General features: G+C 38.4%; 1 protein-coding gene across 2 annotated transcripts in view; it reads left to right on the top strand.

Annotated features, from left to right (window-relative positions):
• The window catches only part of LOC115214777 (MAM and LDL-receptor class A domain-containing protein 1-like), a 154,982-nt gene that overhangs the window by 29,821 nt on the left and 112,943 nt on the right, over nucleotides 1-12,218 (top strand). For both annotated transcript variants that reach the window (XM_036505293.1, XM_036505292.1), the window contains exon 3: nucleotides 10,333-10,379. In XM_036505293.1, coding sequence (XP_036361186.1) covers nucleotides 10,333-10,379 — 47 coding nt within the window. The remainder of the gene's footprint in view (nucleotides 1-10,332; nucleotides 10,380-12,218) is intronic.

Raw genomic sequence — 12,218 nt, 5'->3', positions numbered from 1 at the left:
AATAATAATAATATAATAATAATAATAATAATAATAATAATAATAATAACAATAACAATAACAATAATAATAATAATTATTATTATTATTATTGTTATTATTATTATTATTATTATTATTATTATTATTATTATTATTATTATTATGATCATGATAATAATAATGTTTTCTTTATTAGCCACGTGGGCCTACATAGAACACGCAGGGACGCAAATACAAAGGCACAATCGGAGAGGTTTACCGTGTAAACATATAAAACAATAACAAAAATGAATAATGAAGTTAAGCAATTACAATTTCCCAATAAGAGGCGACTGTGACTTCCAAGGGAAAAGCGCGCAAACTCCACAGAAAATCATTGTTTCCCTGACTGCTTAGTCAAGTGCTTCCTCTCTCTTTTACTCCACTCAGAAGCACATGCTCAGAGCAAGCCCCTTTACACGGACCATGCTTGTCACTCTCATCCACCTTTCGATAAATTTGCTAAAAAGGACCACTGATCTGCCTCTTCAAGTGGAATCTGAAAAAGTTGGTCAGAGATTTGCCAGAGACGAAAATGCCCATCTTCAGCCCTTTCACTCTTGTCCACACAACCTCTTTCGCCATGGCCACCAGGCAGGTGAAAACTACCCGGCCTTCCCGACCAACAGAAAGTGGGAGGAACAGTCTTAACAACAGATTCGGTTGATAGCCGGATTCGTGCGATACGCGACAGCAAGAGCTCGACATAAACCAATACGTCAGAAATTGTTGGGTACTGGACGAGTGCGTGCGGAACGTTTTCATCACTCTGTTCACATCTCGGGCTGCTCCTACTGACGACACCCGTGCCTGTGGAGTTTATCCCGAACCAGCAACCCACCCAGGTAGCATTGCCAGGCCAGGGATTTCTGAAAGTTATCCTTAGGCTCCGGCCCGAAAGTTTTCCGGAAATGATCGGCTAGTTGGTCCTCATTGAAGCCCAGAGTTTCCCCCAAGGACGTCGTCGCACCTATCCTCCACTAACCCCTTATAGAACGCCAAGGTAGAATTTTCCCCGACCACATTTACCGGCACTCAAGGAGCCACTCAAGGAGCCACTCAAGGAGCCACTCAAGGTGCTACTCAAGGTGCCACTCGCCCTCCCTCGGTCTCAGCTTGACCCAGGATTCTAGCTCCGTTAAGGAGACGAGCTGAGGAAAGCGCGTCTGACGAAAGGTGACCACACCTGCTCACCGTGAAGGAAACACTGGAGATGCTGCAGCCTCAGCGCATGCCTGCGCATCAGCGACCATGCATGCCCAGCCCTCCGTTCAGCGGCTGTTGACAGCAGATGGACCGCCTGACAAGAAGAATGCGCCCGTTCTACAGAAAACGAAAGAGTATACGCTCCAATTTGTTCAGGCATAACTTGGGGCAAGGCACATCGGTCAGACGGTAATAGATGATGGTTGCGATATAAGTATTCGCCACCTCCGTCAGACCTTTCAGAGACAGTTTCCTCTCAGCCAACTACCGTGATCGTCACTTCGTTTCAGTTCTTGTACATCTGGAAGTCTGGACCGAATCAGACCCCGAATAGCTTAACCGGTCCGTCTGTCTACGATACTGTTGGACGGCATAGACCTGCTTTTCCAGATACCGAGTTGCAGGCCTACTGTTTTGTTTGGTTTAATCTTCGTTCCTGTCAGCGCTTCATTTTCTTTTAGAGCAGTGCCGATCGCCTCGATGTGCGTGGCGTCTGACACGGCTACGTTTACATCGTCTGTATACACCGACACGCTTCTCTCGCACCCTAGCTCTCGCAGGAAAACGCACAACGCCTCGATTTTCCGTAGGAGTGGCTCTAAGTTCTACGCACAAGAGCGTGCAGCCTTAGCAGACCAAGATACTCTCATGGAATATGGCTAAATGAGGTTCATTTCTCAACATAGTCTCCCTTGCAGTTCATTCACTTCTTCCGTCGGTGTTACAATGCTTGAATCCAATTAGTGAAGCAGCCATTGGAACCAACGAATTGTGTGTTGGAATATTGTCCTGATAAAACAAGATCAATTTCGTCAGTTTTCTTCGGCGTTTGGTGTTAATAGCCTTTCGTAACTGCTTCAGCAAGCTTCCACAGTACTCTCCATTGATGGTGTGGTCCTTTTGAAGAAAGTAAATTAAAGCAATGAATTTTGCCATCCCAAAAACTAAAGCCATCACCTTCCCTGCTGATGAACCCACCTTGGCCTTCTTTGGAGCAGGTGATGAGGGGGTGTTTCCCCTGTATGGATTGTATCTTTGTCTCTGGCTCAGTGATGAACCCAACACGCATCCTGGTTTAAGAAACTTTCAAGAAAACCAGCTGGAACTGCCTCAAACAATGTCACATTTTCCCGTGATGTGATCAGTCTGGTACATTTTTGATGGTTAAACTAACGCGTTTGACCCGAGCAATAAAAAAAAATAGTATAATAGGTGTAAAACAACTTGCTCTACACGAATATGGAAAAAAATGCGCTATCGCGAACGGGGGTGGGGGAGAGGCCTCGGAAAATTCACATCGTGAATGTTCCGAGTCGCCTCGAGTCAAACGCTTTAGTTTAACCCTTTTGATAAGGTGTCAGAAGATGTAGTACCCATTGTGCAGAGATCTGCATCACGCCATGTTTTTGTGCAGAATAATCTCAACTCTCTTCTGGGCTATTTGATAATAGCATTGGCTATTTTTATTTATAGCCAATCGCCTGTCATCCAACACCATGTGGTGAACACGACCAATGTTTTTCTCGGTGGTGACAGTTGCAGGACGTCTAGACCTTGGATCATTTTCAAGACTCTCCCTTCCCTTCCTAAATTCAGTTTCCCACTTTTACACTGTTGAAGCTGTCTAATGTAGCAATCATATCAGCATGAATGTCCTTGGGGGCTAAACCCATTTTCTGCGGGTACTTCATAATATCACGATACCAAACTTTGTTGATTTTCAAAAGAAGTCGCTAGTAGATAGTCCTAAAGTTTTCTTTGAACAATCGGATGATTGGAATGAAACAATGCAGTTATTAATAAGAAGGGTTGGAATTAATGCAGGCAATAATTCACAGCACCAGCATCACCCTTTCATAGTCATCTCATAAACTTTTCAGCCCACCCTCGTAAACACTCACGTGTCTACATATGCATGCTTGTACATTTATATTCATTTTCTAGTTTTCTATGCATAAGTACACACACACACAAACACACATACATGCATATATATATATATATATATATATATATATGCACATATGCATACACACACACACATATACATATATACATATATGCACACACACGCACATTACATACACGCGTACGCACACATGTACCTATACAGCCATCTATAAACACATGACCCTAGTTTTTATTGCTTTATGTAGCATATAGATAAAAAAAACATATCAAGCGACGTTACAATAAAATGGTTGAAAGCCGCAGGCTTCACTATTTTACTATTTATGAGATGAACATTAGTATAATAAGAGTGCATAATTACGAGGTCTATTATATAGAGTAACAAATTGCTCAACCAAAGCTTACAGCCTTAGATAGCATACACTACTATGTTTGGGGATACATATATATAGTTACGGGAAGCTGTTAGAAGTAGAGTAGGTGGCAGAGTGCTTCTAATATAATACAAACATATCTAAGGCGGCAAGCTGGTAGAATGGTTAGCACGCTAGACAATATGCTTAACAGCATTTCGTCTGTTTCTATGTTTTGAGTTCAAATTCCACCGACGTCAACTTTGTTTTTCATCCTTTCTGGGTCGATAAAATAAATACCGGTTGAATACAGGTCGATGTAATCGACTGGACCCGTCTCCTAAAATTGTTAGCCAATGTGCCAAAATTTGAAACCAATATTATGTAAACATTTCAATCTGAGTTTATCCGATTTATTGAGGACACTACCTGGACATTTAAGAGTGACCCATATCTCTCATTTGAATATGGTATTGCTAATTTTTTTATTTTATGTTCCAGGTAATGTGGGATCCAATGTTTTTTTCTTCCACTTCCCAAATTATTTCCTGCGAGTGACGTAACGCGAGCCTTACTCCGATTCTTTAATCGTAGTAAAGCTATCCTTGAATTTGTGTGTGTGTGTGCGTACGTGTGTGTGTGTGTGTGGTGTGTGTGTGTGTGTGTGTGTGTGTGTGCGTGTGTGCGTGTATGTGCCATCTCTCACACTTTCCTCAGTTCCTCCGCTTTGTCACCGAGCCCGACCTTCATTCCTTCCTACACGTGCTTCCTCCTCTTTTTCCTCTTCTTTGGCTTCTACTCTACATATCCGACGAAGGGCTACGTTCGAAATATCATATTTTTACCCTTAATTTTTCCTTTAGAACGTTTTCCGTCCAGTGTCAAACAAATAATATTCACTGTGAACACCACATGGACGTTTTTATACACACAGGCTACTTCTATTTCTCGCACAGTTACCTATTATCCAATTTCTTCTATTAAACTAACAGAACAGACCTAAGAACAATACAAGAAACGCACAGGATTATAGACGATCAATGTTTTCTTATGAAGAATAGCGGTGAAGGTGTTAGTTTTGACTGTCTATCTTGTTGAATCGGATGTGGAGGGTCAACAGACGTTGTTATCAATGGGGGAAGTAACCAATCATTGTTAACTTGAAATAAATCTGAGTCAGCTTTAGGAAGAGTCGGAAGAAATCGTTAGTTTCCGTTATTCGCTTCATTGTTTGTCTGTTAACATCGTACATGCAAATAGAAGGCAGGAAAATATGACGGAAAACATACAATATACCAGTATGTCATTAGAAAAAAAATACAAACCAAATCGTTGACTTTTAGTTATACATTTGTTATTGGCGTTTGCTAGTGTCTCTGTTTTGTGCGCGCGTACGGACGTGTATTTATGTTTGCTTTTGTTGTCTTGCCTTCATTTTGACGAGGCGACTAAAACACGAATTCGTTTAAACAAACTTTACAAAGTATGTGTATATATATGTTGTTGCTGAGAGTACGCATGCACATATGCGCGCGCACAAACACATACATATGAAGAAAAAGAAAGAAAGAATGAGAAAATTAGATAGATAGATAGATAGATAGATAGATAGATAGATAGATAGATAGATAGATAGATAGATAGATAGATAGATAGATAGGTAGGTAGGTAGGTAGGTATGTAGATAGATAGATAGATAGATAGATAGATAGATAGATAGATAGATAGATAGATAGATAGATAGATAGATAGATAGATAGATAGATAGATAGATAGATATGCTTGAGATGAAAAAGAGCTTTGACCTGGTTACAATATTCGTAAAGGATATAGGGATGAGTTTGGTCGGGATAAATGTTGCTATATGGTTATAAAAAGAGAGAAAACTGTAAATCAGACTAGCAACATCTCCATCGATATTTTCCCTGTATCTGACGAGGAATGTTGCAGTTATCTTGAGGTAGGTGAAAACATATCTTACACTGACACCACTACAAGATACGTGCCACTAAAGGATATTACAGCCGAATAAAGAAAAATAAACCACAGAATTCTCTGCATTCAACAGAATTGTAGCCCACAATGTGTTTGCAGTGTCAGTACTCATACAGACATTTTGGGCTACTTGATTGGATGCTTGATGAGATGCGAGCCATTCATGTGAAATCCCGGAAGATACTAACCAGCACACATAATTTCCACATCAACAGTGACATAGACCGCCTCTACGTTAAACGAAAATAAAGGATTCTTTATTTTACTTGCATATAAAAGAATAATTGTTTGGTTATATCTTGGAATTTTGTAAGCAACATTCCTGTTTTCACTGACTTCTATTGTTACTCCAGAAATTTTTACATTTCAGTCGAGTCAATGTTCATTTGGTCAACACTACTAACATCCACCCATCAACTTTATCACCATCATCATTATAATTCACCGTTTCTATAGAACGGGTTTGAATTAATAAAATTCTTTTCTCTGACTTTTCTCTAAATTTCACTTGAGTTATGTAGTTTGTAGAATGGGAATATGAGAATATTATAAACGTTTTCTGAACATATGTTGCCAGGTGGTTGCTTAAAGGTATTTGACGGACATCAGAATCCATAATTTGCTGTCGGTGCATACGTGAATGTTCCGTATATCTCTTCACAATTCGGACATTTGATGTAGTAAATTAAATCTCTACTTTTTGTAGTTCATATTTGCATTTGTAAATATTCTTGTTTCTGTATTCATATATTGACCGGTATGTATGAACTGACATGTACCACATCGATTACACTGGTCAACAAAATGAAACTTTTTTAATCATCAGAGTTGCTGATTGACTTTTCTGGGTTAATTTTTGATGCTTATTACGAGTCTGAAGTCTAGTTTCCTCTATCAGGTCACATTTTCATGTTAATGATACCTGCTGTTTTAACTTAAAAGATACGTAAAGCATGTCTATATAAGGTATATTGAATACAAGATACGATAATTTCATGGTTTTTTATTGTACAAAATTTAAATCATTGTGTACAAATAAGTTAGAATGCACTAAAATGCATAACAACTTAAAATATTTGGGATTTGGACTTTCTATGGTGTTTTGTCTCAGGTTCATCCCTGTATGACATCCAACAGTAGCCATCTAACATTCCTGCATTCCCAAATCCTTGATAACGTTGTTCCATCGATGCAATATCTTGAAAGTGTTCCCCTTGCTCATCAGACATTGATCCAAGGTTCTCTGTAAAAAAAAGTCCAGATGTGAATCAAGAAAATGAACTTTGAGTGACATCCGACAGCCCATTCCAGCATAGGAGCCTAGAAGACATTTCACCAATTTCTAAACTCTAGAGATCTCTTGTTGCCTAGGAAATTTTCACAGAGCCATTTGAAGGATTCCCAGGCTTTAAGCTCAATTTCATCCAGTGCTGTGAGGAAGTGGTTGTCCTTCAGGAGTTCGTTTATCTGCGGACCTATGAATACACCCTCCTTCAGTTTTGCCTCAGTGATTTTTGGAAATTTGGCCTTCACATATTCAAAACCTTTTGAGCTTTTCCTGGTGTCTTCACAAATTGTTTCATGAAGCCAAGCTTTGTGTGAAGAGGGAGGAGAACATTTTCTGGGTTTAAAAGTGGCTTATTCTGGACGCTAGAAACTCCCGGCTCATATGATTTTCGCAAAGGCCACTCTGATTGCACATAGTGCTTGTTAGTTGCACGACTATCCCATAGGAATAAAAAGCAACAATATTTCGTGAACCCAGATTGCATTCTCCACATATTTTCCAGCTGTAGTTTGTATACTTTATGGCATTGAGGAGTACTTGCCTGTTTTCATAACACTCCTTCACGTGCACTGAATGTCCTATGGGAATGGGTGGTTTCTTATTGCTGTTGTGTAGTGGTACTGCTTTAAGGCTTCTCTTAGATGAAGGAATGAATAAGCGCCATTCAGCTGGAACATGCTCTGGGAACAAACAGCGAAATAACTCATCAGTGTTATTACTGAAACATGAAGTCAGATCCCTATTTATCTTCCTGAAATGAGTAATATAAACATCTTTCTTAAGCAAACACTTTTCTTGTAGGCAAGATGCTAGCTTTATCCTTCAACAATGGCATATCCCTAATTAAATCATTTAACTCTCCTTGAGAAAATTTCTGTGGTACGTCTTCATTTTCAATCGTGAAATCTGCATATTCGATTCTGTTGTTTTGGGAAGGTGGGACAGGAAATCGATCTCATCCCGGATGAAACTAGGTGTCACTAAAATTGTTTAGACCGTGGGTAGGGCATGCTGGACTACCTATAATCGGTCTGAGTTTTAGGTCTTTCGGGTGTAGTAATTTTATGTTATGTACTCACTTTCTTGTTTCTTTACTGCGTGTTGAATTTCTTTTGACTTACGCATTTTGGTTCGAAATTGGTGATGTAATCTCTTTCGTTATTGGTAAGGGAGTTGTAATGTTTTGAAACCAGGTTATTGGCCTTTGTCATGATGTGGTGGTCTATATTTGAAGGTATTTCACAGCAAAATTTTGTGTCCTTCAATTAGTCCTCAACTGAATCCCTGTAGTATCCATTATAACAATTGCACCCCATTTATTTGCTTGTTTAATGGTTATTGTGTTACCGTTTTGTAGACGTTTAAGTGCAGATATCTCTGATTTGTTCATATTTGGCCTAACATTAGTAATGCGTCTAAGGCGAAATTTAGACAGAAAATCAATGTATTGGTCGAGACAGTTCTTTTTTCCTTCTGGCAGGGTGAGTTTTGATTTATTCCTTACTAGGGATTCACCAATATCACTACTTTTAGTAGCAAAGAATTCAACAAGTAATTTCCGTCAGAATTTTTGGATATCCTCCTCCAAATTTTGGTAGTTGACTTGGTGTATGTGTGAATTTTAGTCCTTCCCCAAAAAGTTGGCGTTCATCACTGTTTAAATCTCTTTTAGATAAATTAATTGTTTTAGGATCAATATGTTTAGTTGTTTTGGGGCCGTCTGGTTTTTCTCTTTTTCTGGTGGTGTTTCACTTGGTTTCATTGTTTTCTATCCTGTTTCGTATATTGTTTTTCATTTTCTTGCTAGTACTATTACTAACAATCTGGGGAAATAATCTAGGTTCGCTTCGGGATCTAGACCGTCTTTTTTTCTTTTTTTTTAAACCCAGTTCCTTATAGGTAGCCTTTGTTGAGATCTTGAGAATAATCCCCTAGTTTTTCTATCCCTAATGATTTGATCAAAGGAATATCTGTTTTGTTTGTTTTTGCGAATGCTATGTGTATTAGGGTGTTCTTGTAATAGTAACGAAGAGTTTTTACCGTAGCTAGTCTTTGATTCACGGTGAAACGGGTGTTTTATTTTGCAACGTGTTCTTGTGCCTGTTGTGTTGATGAGGTTGTTCCTTTCTAATTCTATTTCTTGGTGTCGTAAAGTGGCGTAATTTTCACCATATTTATCAAGAAATGATTGTTTCCGTTGCCATATCTGTCTAGATCTGCTTTCTTCTCTTGATACATCCCTGATCTATAGTCCTCGCATTTTTTCAATATATTCTCCATTACACACATTTCATTTACTAATAGCAATTACAAAGATTTATAATTTAGACAGTCATGCAAGGAATTTCGTATTAGAAATTCGTCTGACAATTGATATATATATAACATCTTAAACATTAGGGAGGAAACCTTCTCTCTGCATGATCAAGCAATATTTCAGACTCTGACATTTCCAAGAGAAACCACTACCCACTCCGCCGATCCTACAAGGATAGTTTTTTTTTCTTTAAACGTGAACATTAAATATATACATTACACGAACTTCATTCATAGAAGACATTTGTCCTCATGATGAACAGATAACATACAAATATTACACGTATCCAGGATATAACATAATATAAGCAAACTTATCATTCAGCACAATATTAAGTTAAACCAAGGGAAATAGTCACTTAAAACAACCATCTTTCTATATGGTCGGCTTGAAATAGTGTTAAGATATTAAAACCAATGGTAGCCTTAATACACAAATTATATATACATACATACATACACACACACATATATATATATATATATATATATATATATATATATATATATATATATATATATATATATATATATATATATATATATATCAGCATGTTTACTTCGTAAAAACCAGTCGCGTTTTTTTCCCTCTGTTCGCCCACCTCGGGATCTTTCTTTCTTCCTTCTCTTATGTTTCCGACGAAGAGCTCCGCTCGAAACGTCATACCCTCCTTCTTCCCTCTTTCCTGAGCGCCAATAATAATACTTTAATTGTTCCACGTGTTGTTGTTTTTTCTGTTTTCCTGTTTGGATTAACCTTATATATATATATATATATATATATATATGTTTGTATGTATGTATGTATGTATCTATGTATGTATGTATGTATGTATATATGTATGTATGTATGTTTGTGTGTGTATTTTTTCAATGTGTCCAAATAACACGGAAAAAATAAATAAATAGTTACCAGGGTAGCAAATGTTCTTCGAAACATTTGTCGGAAGTATAAATATTTGAATAACACCTGCGTGTGACTCCATTTCTTATTTATATATATATATATATATATATAATATATATATATATATATATAGTATCCATGGGTAACTTAACAGGGTGAGACAAACTGCTGTCAATGTCCCTCGACCATGATTTCACACATACTATATAACCATTAATCCCATTTATGATTCCCATTTCTGTATTTTGTCAATATTCCCTTTACAAAAGCATGAATGCTACTACGCAAATCTTACTAATATTAGAAACTTCTAATTTAAATATTGTATTTTCCAGCTGTGGATAATACCTTTTTAACTCAAGGTGACATATTAATGGATGTGGTAAGTATACATACATTCTTGTTTATATAACATAGGTAGAGGCGCATTAGCCCAGTGGTTAGGGTAGCAGACTCGCGGTCGTAGGATCGCATTTTCGATTCTCAGACCGGGTGTTGTGTTTTTTGAGCGAGGCTCCGACGGGGGGGGGGAGCGAACCCTGCTGTACTCTTTCACCACAATTTTCTCTCACTCTTCCTGTTTCTGTTGTACCTGTATTTCAAAGGGCCAGCCTTGTCACACTCTGTGTCATGCTGAATCTCCCCGAGAACTACGTTAAGGGTGCACGTGTCTGTGGAGTGCTCAACCACTTACACGTTAATTTCACGAGCAGGCTGTTCCGTTGATCAGATCAACTGGAACCCTCGTCGCCGTAACCGACGGAGCGCCACGACGATACAACATAAACATATATGTATATTTAGAGTGAGGTTAAAGGTTGTTTTTGTTATATGGAATAAAATTATATGCATATTTAGCATAGACTCCGATTAACGCAGGTTTTAGTTGTCAACGAATGTTACAACCAATATTATAACTAATGTTACATCTATTATTAGAACTAATACTACAGCTGTTTCAGCTAGTGTTGTAAAGTGTTACAGTAAATGCTACGACTTTTGCTACGACGTCCAGCTGCTACAGTTAATGTTAAAGCTAATATTATAGCTGATGCTACAGCTAACGTTACTGCTAAAATTCATTAAGATTGTCCTGGGGAAGAAGAAGCTACTGTTTCTGAACGCATACCGTGTAAAGGTGAAAGCATCCTCAAGCGCTATACGAAAAATTTCTAAGTGTTTTAACGTAAATATCTTACTTTATCGTATTTTATTTCATTCCGTTTCATTTCCTTGGAGGATCCGAGGATTCTCAGTACCTGTAAATAAATAAATTCTTTCATTTCTTCTATCTACCCTTATTATTACAATATATGTATAGACGCGCGCGCGCGCACAGACACACACACACACACACATGCATAAATACCTATTTGGAGCAGAAAAGGCTTCTCTGGCGGTATTCGAACCACATATTTACATCAACGATTACACCACAGAAATCTTGCAGCAATTCTCTGTGAAATCAAATACTGTTTTTCCCTAGTACAAATCTACACTTCTAACGCCACTGACATTTATAACACCATAGCATGGCTCAGTGGTTAGAGCGTCGAGCTTACGATCGTGAGGTTGTGAGCTTGAATCCCCGACCGGGCTGCGTGTTGTGTTCTTGAGCAAGGCACTTTATTTCACGTTGCTCCAGTTCACTCAGCTGTAGAAATGAGTTGCGACGTCACTGGTGCCAAGCTGTATCGACCTTTGTCTTTCCCTTGGATAACACTGGTGGCGTGGAGAGGGGAGGCTGGTATGCATGGGCGACTGCTAGCCTTCCATAAACAACCTTGCCCGGACTTGTGTCTAGGAGGGTAACTTTCTAGGTGCAATCCCATGGTCATTCATGACCGAAGGGGGTCTTTACCTATTTACTTTACATATGTACTATCAGTCACTAGGCCCATAATAGAAAGTCTATTACATAATTGTCTATCTTAGTAAAATATATCATTTCACGAGAATTTACCTCAATAATATGAAGTCGATTCATAAATTTCAGGCTAAGACTGCGTTATATGTGTCTTATGACATTTTATGTAGAATCTAGAGTTTATTTGATAGAGAAAATGGACGGTCGCCTTGCAACACAGTGACCAGTCTATGTGACAGACAGGTGATTTAGTTTCTTGCATATCGATATGCATGTGGGTGTGCGTCTGTTTTGACGATGAGGATTTAGTTGTCCGATAAACTGAACTACCTTCTCATTGAATTAATGTGCAAG

Source organism: Octopus sinensis, linkage group LG8 (assembly GCF_006345805.1).
Source record: "Octopus sinensis linkage group LG8, ASM634580v1, whole genome shotgun sequence".
Taxonomy (NCBI): Eukaryota; Metazoa; Mollusca; class Cephalopoda; order Octopoda; family Octopodidae; genus Octopus; species Octopus sinensis.
This window is presented reverse-complemented; position numbering and strand designations above follow the sequence as displayed.